This window comes from Uloborus diversus, chromosome 2, assembly GCF_026930045.1.
Source record: "Uloborus diversus isolate 005 chromosome 2, Udiv.v.3.1, whole genome shotgun sequence".
Classification (NCBI taxonomy): Eukaryota; Metazoa; Arthropoda; class Arachnida; order Araneae; family Uloboridae; genus Uloborus; species Uloborus diversus.
The window spans coordinates 152,256,121-152,269,215 of record NC_072732.1 but is presented as its reverse complement, the minus strand read 5'-3'; the positions used below and the strand labels follow the sequence as shown (position 1 = coordinate 152,269,215).

General features: G+C 32.3%; 1 protein-coding gene across 1 annotated transcript in view; it reads left to right on the top strand.

The window, feature by feature from the left end:
- Positions 1-6,087, top strand: part of LOC129216603 (rho GTPase-activating protein 44-like) — a 34,033-nt gene extending 27,946 nt beyond the window's left edge. The window contains exons 16-17 of the mRNA XM_054850819.1: positions 972-1,972; positions 5,887-6,087. Of these exons, the coding sequence (XP_054706794.1) occupies positions 972-1,971 (1,000 nt within the window). The 3' untranslated portion in view covers position 1,972; positions 5,887-6,087. The remainder of the gene's footprint in view (positions 1-971; positions 1,973-5,886) is intronic.
- Positions 6,088-13,095: the final 7,008 nt, after the last annotated feature.

Genomic DNA, 13,095 nt, shown 5'->3' with positions numbered 1-13,095 from the left:
TACGTTGACAACTGGAATGGATTTTTATCAGGTTGAACAATGGAATTGGCTTTGTTTACATGGATTTCAAGGTAAGACAATTTTGTTATAGGCAGGTACTGTCCCGTGGATGGCTAATTATCGGAATTTGTTTTCCTAATTAGTCGAGGCGAAACCCCCTGCTTTTAGTTTTAGGTTTGAGCTCTAGTTTATTGTTTTTAGTTTAGCAAGTGGTGCTTTTGCCCATTGTTACTCTATATTGCATGTACTGGAGCTTAAACATTCTCTTTTAGTTCATAGTTAAAATTTTGGTCTTTTGACCATAATTAATGAATCCTCCACGGCTGATGAGCTCTGGATTCATACTTCATCTTTTCCTACTTAATAGCTGTTTGCAATTTTCCTTTTTATCATCATTAATTATTTATAATTTGTTTAATTTAAAAAATTCTGTTTGCTTAATTTTATATTTACTTGGCTATTTAGTTTTGCTGCGTTGCGCATCTAAGGGCTTTTGGTGTGGTCTTTTCAATATTTTTCACTTTTATTATATATATATATATATATATATATATATATATATATATATATATATATATATATATATATATATATATATATATATATATAAGATTCTTTCAAAAATCAGCCTAATCTTCAAATGTATCAATAAATCCCTACAAGCATTTTTTAAAATTTATGTATAAAAAAGCCTCCATTCAAATTCAATTCAAATATGTAAATATGTTTCAGCAATTAAAAACTTCCTTTACTTTCTTTAGAAAAACAAGTGTAAGAAGAAATATGCAAGAATATTTCTGTTTAAGAAATAAAGCTTGACTACTTTTAAATATTAAATGAATGAAAAGATAGCAATACTATTATTTGCTAAGAGAAAAAAATAGCAAGTTTTTAATATTTTTGACTGAGCATCTCAAAACTATATAATGATTTAATATTATGTCTATTTTACTAATAATTAATATTTTCAGGACTGTAAAAGATCCTTCTTGCAGCCCTCGAACAAACAGGTGTATTAAGAAACCTGCTGCACCTCCACCTCCTGCTCAGAAATCTGCCTGTGATAAAATTCCCACCGAAGCTGCTGTTCCAGTGGAGGAATTAATAAATTTTTCTGCAGAAACATCTGATTTTATCGAAGTTGAAGAACCTAACCTGAATAAAGTGACTACAGTTCACTCAAAGGAAAAAATTGACAAAAACGTTGTTGTGATGCGTAGAAGATCAAATGAAAATATATCAGGTGGTGAATTAGGCCTTGTCAGTAGACCTGAAAAACCCATTGTTCCTGATAAACCAGCATCTTATTCTTCTTGTTCTTTGGACCGTAGATCTCAGCGTTTGTCTCGAGGAATACATCCGGATAAAATTCCAGAATGTATGTCTCGTAGTCACATAGAAAGACCAACTGTGCCACCACCTGAAAGACCAAAAAAACCTCCTAGTATTTCAAATACGGATAATTTATCTTTGAATGAAACTCGTCCCGCTCTGCATAAGAACAATGATGATGATATTTCATTTGTATCTCAAAGCCTTCTGCCTGCAATTGACAAAACAAATAAAATCGAACCACCTCAAGACAATAGCAATTTAGTTCCTAGCTTAAATGCAGTGAAGGCTCAAACTAGTCCTCCAGCAATACCATGTTCAAGATCATCTACAAAAATCAATCGTTTTGATTTCCTCGTAAATCAAAATACAGATAAACCTCCCGAGAGACCACCTCGTTCAACTTGCCCTCCAGCTGAAAATGATAGGACTTGGGATGTGGAATCAAAATCAGAGATTATGCAAACTGTGTCTAACATACATTTAGAAAAAATAGCTCCTATGACATCAGAGTCATCTTCTCATTCTGTCGGTCCTCCTGTATGTCCACGTCCAGAAGTTGAGAAAGCTAAACCACCTAGGCCCCTACCTCCTGCCAAACCAAAATTAAATCTTGCAAATGAAAATACTAACTTATAAGGTAAGCTTGGATTTAAAAAAAAATGTTTAAGAAATTGTTTTTTAAAATTTGTGTATGTTTGAAATAATGTTATACTTTCAACCTACCCATATAGTGCTCAAACCGTTTGCAATGGTGTGACATTTAATCATATATATTTGCACTTTATTCCTGGAATTCGAACTTTGGCTTTTAATTTGTATGTCGTTGCGTTAAAGGCATAAGTAGAAAGTCTTGCTATTATTCCTAGGATCAGTATTCTTAATGTTGCCCTGAGGCAATGATACATTTGAATATAAGGAACCATTATGCATTATAATATAAAGTATCAACTTGTAAACAAAATCTTTGTACATAAAAGATTATTTATTTGTATGTGTTGTTAATGTGTGAGGGTAGGGTCAAGCCATGATCAATCATAATATTTAACTATAAAAAATTTTTTGTAGAAAGATGACACTTTATGCATTATGATACATGCATCAAGTATTATGATATATAATAGTTCCTTTTATTCTAAGGACAGTTATGATGTCCAAACTCAAACTTATAATGCTGCAGCCGAGTAATATTTGTAGTATAGACAAGGTTGGTGGATGATATAAAAACTAGTATAATTTAACAGTAACTTATCAACTAGCAAAATTAATGTTGTTCCTTTAGAAGGATAAAGGACTAGGCATACTTGCTCCTTTTTTGTGCTGGAGATTATAACTTTTGTTCAAACCAATGGAATAAATGATCTTATGTTCCTTGTTTGGAACAATTTTGTCCCCATCTCACATTCCCTATTAAGAACAACAATCTTTGCCCCCTCAGAATGCTGTTCCAATTTTTTTAAATTTTATATTAAACAAAATATTTGTAAGGAAAACCAAAAGTTGACAAAAGGATCTTGTCTATTTTGTACAAGGAGACTTGATCCCAGGGTCGCCAAGAGCCAAGGTGGGCTCCTTGTCAGTTGCCCCTCCGATAAAAAGAAAAAAAAAATTCAAACCTGCTTACTAGAAAACAGGGCTCATAGTCCTCCTATATCTCCTATATTTTCACAATTTGTCAGATATTCTCCTATATTTTCTCACTAACTCCTATATTTTTTTCATTGGATGTTAAATGCTACACAAAACTCCAAAAACCTTTGATCCATTTTTTTCTTCTTTCTCCCTTGCACTGTGCACTCTTACATCTTTAGTGTTGGCATATGTACTAAACTTCTGTTTAATTATTTTTATGAAATGTACAAAATACAGATGGTTTTACTTGCAACTTTTAACTTGTTTTCAATTAATGAGTTTACTTTGTAATTTTAATAGTAATGCTAACTTTAAGTGTACTGCTTTAAAGGTTTTGAAAGCTTTTAATTTTGTCACATATAATCTTACATGTAGTATAAATGACCAGTTGTAGCTCAAAGGATTGTTTTTGAAAATGCATTTTCAGATTTTGGTAACAATTTAACTTTGAGTACTTCAAATGTTTCAAAAATCGGTCTTCATCTCAGATTTTTTTTTTTTATCTACTTGGTTACGGCTACAAATTTGAGAGGATTATGGATATGGTTCTATGCTCCACTTCGGCTCTTCTAACACCCCCTTTTGTTTGACTGATTAGGTCAAATTCATCCTTTATACAATATGTGTGTACATATATATATATATATACACACATTAACTGTAAGTTATGGAGTGAGCACCTGGTAAGTAAATCAACCACTTATGAAATAATTCCTCAAAAACGAAGCGAAATCCAGTTTTAACATTAAAAATTGCAGAATATTTGAATCAAACATGTCCCTTAATTATGTCCCTTGATGTCCCTTAAATGAATCAAGCGCATGAGACTGACATCATTTCTCTCTCTCTCTCCAAAAAACGTGATGCATTAGAGCAGTTTTTTTTTCTTTGTCTTCGTTTAGTAAAATTAGTTTTTTTTTCTGTAAATAGTGAAACGAAGGGGAGGTAAAGTGTTGCACACTTTTTGTATCGATTTTCTCATGATATGTCCAATAGAACCAGTGGGGAATTTTCATCGTTAGTGTTAGCATTGAAGCAATGAGGTACCAATACCGAGGACTATGGGTAGATTTATGACATTGAAAAAAGAATGTCCAAATCAATTATTACCTAGTTTTAGCAATCAATAAGAGATGCATTTTTCGAAGCACGTAAGTTAAAATTTGAATTTTGTGATTGCTTTTTCATACTGTTTTGTGATAATTTTTTTAAAATCAAAGAATGGATATTTTGAGTGCGTGGTATACTTCTAATAATATATCGTTTGACCAGAATTTAATAAAATTCTCTGAAATTGTATGTGGATTCCTCGTTAAAAAAAAAAGAACACGCATACTCAATTTTGCTTAATTGAATCAAAATTGTCTTAAACAAATATGATTCATATAAGCAACTGTGAGTACAAAAATTCATTTGCTCGCACATCTGTGACTCTTCACATTGCTATGACTTCATGCACTGTAGAATTGTATTGATACTGGCGCTCTTTTTTTTTTCCTTTTTTGTACAGTTCTCCAAACATATTAGATGCAATACTTTTTCGAAATTCCTATATGTTTTTGTACCAAACTCCTTTATTTTCCCTTTAAAACTCCTATATCATTTGGTATCAAACTCCTATATATTTTGCCATCAACCTCCTATATTTTTCCTTTTAAACTCCTATATATTTTTTCCCACCCGCTATAAGCCCTGAGAAAACAATTAACTCTATTTAAATGCCACAAGTTTATACCAAAGAGTAAAATTTACTTTATCTTTATGTTTTCGCTTGTTCAGTGCCCCCCCCTTTTTTTTTTTTTTTTTTTTTTTTTTTTTTTTTGCGTTCGTGTCACCAGGCCCCTAGTTTCTAACTAGGCTGACATGGCCTCTCGTCGGAAATGCTTGATCCTGGGTGAAAAGTTTATATAAGTGATGTTTTAAATACAAGTCAAACATTTTTAATTGTGACATGTTTATTACTACTCATAAAAAAGTCAAAATGTATCATGTTGAATTAAAAATTGAAACAAAGCAAGCAGAACAGTTATTAAAACTAATACTTAACAAGCAAACTCAATTCTGTTATTGGAAATAACTGAAGAAACATTGCAAAAGAAGCTCATACTTTTTCATTAGTCTTGATCACGTATACAGTAAAACTAAGAAATAAATATTAAAAAGCTATTTAAATATCAACATATATATTTACAAAAAAATTAGCGTTTTAATATCATAAATCAAAAAATATTTCAAAATTGACCCTAACAATGAGCTGAAGTTAATTTTTTGAATTAAAAGAAAATATATTAATTTTTAAATTTCAGAAGCAAAGTTTTTATTCACTAAATTATCGCCCAATAGCCAGGGCTAAAGCAGAAATACATGAAATACACCACCAGCTCAGTCATTTCCAGCCGAGGACTGCAGTTTCGTGCTTATTAGCACTCATCAGCCCGGCATAGGAAAGTGACTGAGCTGGAGATGAAAAACCTCTTACGGAAGCCAAGAGTGCCAAACAAACTGGTAGCTAATAAAGAATTAGCGCAGATCAGATGAGTGACCGAAGCAATGGTTCGTTCAACTCGAGGATTGAAGGCAAGGCATGGTATATTCAGTAAATTACCGGCCCACTAGCCAGGGCTAAAGCAGAAATACATGAAATACATCGCCAGTTTATTCATTTCCAGCCGAGGAATGCAGATAAAAGATTCGTGCTTATTAGCACTCAGTCCTCGGCTGGAAATGACTGAGCTGGTGGTGTATTTCATGCAAAGTTTTTAGTTTGAACTTTACAACTATAGTGTGATAAAAATGTTCTATCTCTAGCTTATCTTTTTTTTTTTTTTTTGGTTATCAAACTTGAAAATTGTATCTTGTTGAAAAATATTTCAAGTTATCTGAAATTTTATATTGTAATATTTAAATTTTTTCCCCCTCTAGGTGCTTTTCTCACAGATATTTAAAAAAAAAAAAAAAACTGAACTATGCTAGTCAGATAGATTTTACTTGAGCATATCGTATGAAGTTGGAAGAACAACTGGAAATGACCCAGCATTTACTTTTCAGTGCCAGTAAAATTTTAGTATTATAATTATTAATCATTGTTTTTCTTTAAATGTGTGCTTTATAAACGAATGTAATTTTTTTTCCCCCTTAACATGTGCATTTTTAAGAAATTGTTTTTTGAGGTTTTAAATTTATTAAGTTTCCTTAAGTATTTTCTATTTTAGTAGCTTAGATTATTTTAAAACAAAAATTTTGATTTTAATAGATTTTTAAAAATTGACTTGTGACTGTTTTGATTCTTTAAATGTTGGTTATTTAAATTACCATTTTATCAATCAAAATATAGATTTTAAAGAATTTTTTCATACCTGCTTACATATATGAGGTAGTGAGAAGCAAAGGTATGCAAGTGGGAAAATTAAAAATTTGGAGATAACCAGTACAAATGATAGGTGAACCTCTCTTCTGTCTTGGGGCAAGGGATTGTACTAGTAGCCCTGGTAAGTGTTGCTATACAGCATGATTTAGAAAAAAATTTCAATGAAAGCCTACCTAGGATCTGATCTTTAAACGCGTTTTACTCGAAACTTAAAAAAGTCCGCTTGCAATCCTTTGCTTCTCACTGCCTCATATGACAAACTGCTAATCACCTGGTGCTACTACAATAAAGTGTTTTTCTCAGGAACTGTTTTGTATGCTCAACCGAAAGACAGAAAAATATATATAAAGTTAAATATTATTTCTTTCCTACATTATTGTAAAATATGAATGTATAAAAAATTTGACAAAATCTTATTTTAATTTAAAACCAATTTTTATTCCTTGCATGAAAAGGCATTTTAAAATTCATTTTTACACACACATATCGCTGTTCCAGTGGAACATTGACCTGCGAGTTAATTGAAAATGAGTGATTGTCATCACTGGGTCCCCAAACGTGATTTCCCTGTTCCAAGGAACACTGACAGATTTGTTTTTCAATTTTTTGTCACCAGGCCCTTAACTTAACTATGTTTCATTGTCCATTGTATGAGGTAATGAATAAAATAAAATAATTTTGTACTAGTCGACCCATGCGGAACTCCGCACTGTGCTTCGAATCGTTTCATAAGGCATTTCGCTCTTTAAAAATTTCAAAGGAAGATCATTATGAAGAAGAACCGAAAAAAGTAACCGCAGAAGAGAAGGCGTGTAATTTAAAGACATCAGTAACAAAACCTCGTTAAATACAACGTTATAATAATTTGATCATCGCTCACCTTTTAGTTGTACGTATTTTCAATGCAAACATAAATATCATTAAAAGAGTGGCTGAGTAGTGACTCGTGAAAAAGCAATAATTGTGCATGTAAAAAAACAGGTTGTGGCAAATACAGCCCTGCCCTTGTGAGCATCTGACGAGAAAAAAAGGAACATTAAAGAGATATTTATTGGCACGGATTAGAATTGGCGCCATTCTGATTAACAGCCCGACACCCCAACAAACCTAGCAACTGCGCCTTCTTTTTCGAAAGCTATTCATTGAAGGAATGCGTAGTAAAAAACCGCAAAATAGCTTTTTGTCGAAAAAAATAATAAGATCATGCTTCTTGTTTTGTCATTAACCATCATGATATGATTTAAAATTCTTCGTAAAGCATGGAATTTGATAAAAAATGACGAAGATCTCACGTAGCGATTGAAACAAACATTCTAGAGAATTAATAAATTAGATTGAAAATAAGTGTTTTTATCTTTGAATATTGAGCTATTTCTCATAGAAGGTTGCTTTAACCATTACGGCTTAAATGCCCGCACATGTTCCTCATTTAATCGAACACTTAAAATTCAAAACCAAAACCAGTTGAACTGAGTCCGTTTTTTAAGTGTAATTTTTCGAACGTAGACAAAATGTATTTTTTTTCCCAATAGAAAACAGAGGAGTAGAAAATGATTTCTTACTAATGAAGTTGATAATAATTTTAATGTTTTATATCTTATTCGCGCGAATAAAAAAAAATAAAGGTTTACTGGGTGAAACTCGTAGTTTTAATTTGGCGTAGTATTTTTTTAATTTGTACAAAAGGTCGAACACTGCTATTAGAAACATATACATTTCAGCATACAATGAAAATGTTTTTCTGCAGAAAAAGGATTTCCTTGAGGTAAATCTAATATTTTTTTAAGGTTTCATTATGCTGAGTGGTCTGGAAGTAGTTAAAACTTTAAAAAAAAGAAGATCACCCTTCGATTAACAATCAACTTATCCGAATGATAACTGTAGCCTGCATAAAGGAGTCGAAACACCAAGTAGCATTCCCACTGCATTAATTTTATTATGTGTGTATGTTATGAGTACATGTAATGCGTAATATTAATGTAAATTTGATATTATGTTGGATAGCCCAAGCTTGCTCGAAGTTCAAATAGTTTATAGCCGAATGCTCGACCGAAAAAACTTATCAATTTAACCGAACAACTAAGTTCAGTACTTTTAAGCTTTATTAAAATATAAACACACACACGCACAGGCTATTATTATTATTTTTGCCAAAAGTGACGTAAAAAATTGTAAAATTAAATTAGAACTTTGCTTTAAAAAAAAAAATCTGCATAAGAACTTCAAGCTGCATCAAGGTTTTGAAACAGCAAGAGGCGTTTCCGAAAAATGATTTTTCGACTGTAAGTCTATTTTTCATCATTAGCCAGCCTGACAAGTTTTAAAATGAGAGGGGAATAATATATAAGATAAGATATGAAGGGAAATGTTTTTATTTTTGGAAATTTTTACAATTTGTTACCTCTGACTGCTTGAACCATTATAACTTAGATGGCAGCACGTGTTCATCATTTAACAGCACGGTTAAAATACAAAATAAATTGAACTATGCTCTTTTTTAAGCGTAGCTTTTCGAATGTAGTAAAAATGTGATAAGCTATTTTTTTTTTTTTTGCAAAAAGAAGAAAAAATATATATTTTATCCTTCAAATTGAGGTAGTAATTTTTTTATTTGTACAAAGAGTCAAAAACTCATTCGAAGAATATATATTTCATTATACGATTTTTTATTTTTTTCTAAACAAAAAAAAAAATTCTATTGAAGTCTGAAATCTTAAAAGTGATACTTATATTTTCGCTTACATCATGCTTTAATTTTCTTACCAGAGCCAAAGTTTTTTTGAAAAAAAAAAAAAACTTACAATTCAGAAGTAATTTAGCACAATGTTACACCAAGTTTTCATAACAGCAAGAAGCGTTTCTTCTCATTTATTCTATTCCCTCATATTTGTTATTCACTTAATTAAGCATTCATGTAATGCGCGACATTTCTCTAATTTTTTGATGCAGATTGTCCGGACGTGGGCCCGAACACTCATTCTTCTGGTTACCAGGAGAATGCTCTGCCGATCAAGCTATTCAGCTCTGTCGGTCATAGTGCAAGTTAAAGTTATAAGTTTAACTGAAAACCTCATTCTGGTTCTTTAAAATGGGTTTTTTGGTAGAAAAAATAATTTTTAGACCGTATGTCTATTTTTCGTCAGTAGCCAGCACGATAAGCTTTAAAATAAGGTGTAAATCAGAGAAATTCATCAAGAATTGAGGAAAATCTAGCGTAGAAACCAAAAACAGGCTACAGAAATAATATATAAGGATATTTGGTTCTGTAAAATTGCTTTTTTGAAGTTTGCGTCAATGTTCCATCGGAACAGCGATAAATATATTGCATTTGAACAACAACAGCTGAAACTAAAAACATTCAGATTCTTAAAAGTTTTGATTTGTATAGTGCATCTTTTACAATTGTCAGCACCAAACTAAGGCATGGTTCAGGGGCACAAGGCACCAACTTTTGGGGGGCATCAAATCTGAGGGCAGGTTTTAATTGGCACTTGAAATTGGCAATTTTCATGTTGCAATTAATAGTAAGAAGTAAATAATAAGTCTGCAAAATAAAAAAAATCCCCATTAATTTTGATCTCTTTTGCAAATCACAAACCCACTCCAAGTTTAGTCGACATTTACCTAGTTATATCATAGATAATTTTGATATTTACAGCTTACTGCAATGGGCAAAGTTTGACAATATCTTACTACACTATGCAGGGGCGGCATTTCACCATTTCATTTGGGGGGTCGAGTTTCTTAAATATGTATAACCCCAAAGCGAAACCAAACACACATTAGCTAACAAGAAGTTGTCATAAAATCGGTTTAATATGAATAAAATTAGTGTTTAGAAACAATTAAAATTTTGATTCATTGACTAAAAAGTTATCATAAAAAACATCTTGCTACTAGTTTTTATATCTTTTGGAAAAGTTATAATGCTTGATTTTTGGAATTCGGAAGAGCAGGGAATCATGTTACTAATTAATCAGTGCCCAATGTCGTGCTGTTTTGCCAGTTTAGCTAAATGGAAAAGAATTTTTTTCCCCCTTTGCGCTTCGAAAATATTTCTCTAACTTCCTGAGACATAAAAAAAATCTTTCTCTACTAGCTAAGCTGTTTGTAATAGTTAAAAAATAATTGAAGTATTACAAAGTTATGTATGAAAACACTTTTTATATCTTGCTCTTCAAAATCACCCAGGCTACTTCAAAAACTGTGAGGGGCTTTAACTTTTCATGATTGAATAATCTAGTCATGTCGGCGCTCTCAGCTTCAATGAGATATCATCTGCCTCCAGCTCTGTTATTCACTATTCCATACTAATGAGTCCATAACAAGGGCGAAACTGCAGTCTCTGGATGTGAAAACCATTCTGTCGGTATATTGCTTGTAATTTTTCTTGCCTCATGCTAAAAATTTTACTCACAGTTGAAACATTTTATTTTTCGTTTTCAAAATCCGATCCAAATAACCATAATCCCAGCCAATCATACAGAAAAATAATTATCATCAAATCTTGTGTTTAATTTCATACAAAACTGAATCTATTACTTCATACAAAATATTCAAAAACCAATGTTTGACTTCACATCATCATGTGAATTTTTGTCACTTTTTTTTTTTTCGCCTCTTTAAAATTGACTCGGAGGAAGAATTTTTTGGAAAAACTTCACGATTGATTGAAATATACATCTGTAAAAAATCTATTTTCAGTTTCAATTGTAGATTCAACTGTGGTAGTATGGTGCATAGATCAATTGTAGATTGAACTGTGGTTTGAATAGTCGAGTAGCGGACTGAAGATAAAGATTTTGATAGAAAATAAAGCATTTTTCAAAAACCTACTCCCAAAGCGAACAATGTGGATAAAAATTCAAACGAAGTCATACATCCTAAAGGGCATGAGCTTTTTCACCATTGAAAGAATCGTTTTGCAATAATTCTTCCAGTCGTCAAATCACTGCTTTGAAGTTATAGAGAAATGTTTTGATCGTTTTAACGCTTGAAGATTATCGTGTGTCACTCCGCGATTGCATAATTATAGAGCCCCATAAAAGGCATTTGGTTCATATGTCTTTTTTTATTCAATAATCACATGCATTTTTAAGAAGTTTCTATGAAAGCATTATAATGTATTGGGCAGCTGAAACGTGTTTCGAGCAGAAGAAAGCGATGAACACTCATTAAATAAATATACACTCATTAAATAAATGAGCGTAAAAGTGAATGTGAAATATCAAGGAATTTTTTTGTGAAAACCATGCAACCACACCACTTTTCACGAGCCTTGGAGATACCATCGTTACACTGGGCATACAAGTGTGAAATATTTAGCCTATATGAGGCAATGTCTTCTTTAGTTAAAATTAACCATTGTTCTCTATCAGCTGTCTATGTTGTGAAAAAGCCGAAAATACTTCATGAATTTCTAAGTCATCATCCAAATAACGAAAAACACTTTTTCTAGTCTGAGAATGTGTCGAGTTCCATCAAATAGTTGCTGAGAACCAGCGAGATTTCCTTTCATGAACATTGATTTCCGACTTACATAAATTGAATTAACCCACTTTTTATAATTCTGCTCAAAAAATTTGGGGGTGCGATCGCCCCCTCTTGATTCCCCTATTTGCCGCCCCTGACACTATGTGTAATTATTGTATACTGTATGGTGGGGCGCAGGAACTTCCATTTATGAAAATGTAATAAAATATTTTACATACATATATATATATGTATAAAAATTCTTTATTACCTTTTTCCTGTCACACATAATGGGAGATTATGCTTTACAATGTTTTGAAAACAATATCTTGTAAGTGTTACCATTTATTATCAGTACACTGATTCAGTCGAACTCAGAAGTTTTGGTCTACTCTTTGGAGCATGTCTACCGGAAAATTGGCTGTTTCGTCTCGGATGCGGTCTTCAAGTTCTCCAGGGTTCATGGACAATCGTTATAAACCCGCGACTTGAGATAACCCACAGGAAATAGTCATAGGGTGCTAAATCAGGAGAGTGTGCAAGCTAGTTTCAGTCCCATTCCGAACGAGCGGGTGTTGGAAAAATACGCCTCCAGAGTAAAAGCAAGATGCTGGCTCGACCAAAGCATTGACAATAACTGAAGATGTACCAATACTTCCCACTCAGATCTTTCTCCCCACCACTCTGTGATGCTCCACACGTTTTGTGCACCAAATTCCAAAAAGGAAGTTCCCACGCCCCACCATCCTTTACAGTTCTACTTTTTATAATGAATATAATTGTAAAGTAATGTACCCCCAAATTTAGCACAGCTGTGTTTACACACGAATATCAAAATATTTTGTTGCTTCGCGAAATAGAATAAATGTAGGGGGAGGGGGGGGGGGACAAATTTCGTGCAAAGCGTCTTCCAAAATCATAGTTGGACCCTGACCATTGTGGTTCCGTAGGTAAATAAAACATTGCTACAAAATTAGGAATATAAATACATATTTTTCATGCTCATATCTGCCAATTTGTATTCAACAAGCATAAAATTTACACATGATTGCTGTTATTATGCACCATTCTCAGTTTTAATTCCGATTGTAACCGCTTCTGCAATACTTGCTCATTTACTTAGACGTTGATAAGTTTTTTGCAATCCTTCCTTTATTTCATATTCTGTTAAAAACTTTCACGCTCATTCTTTTCACATGCCCATTGAAAAATGTCTATCCTGTTACACCTGAGTTAGTACAAGCCAATGCTATTCACAAAACTTAACCTTAATTTTTCCAAACCTTGCCAAA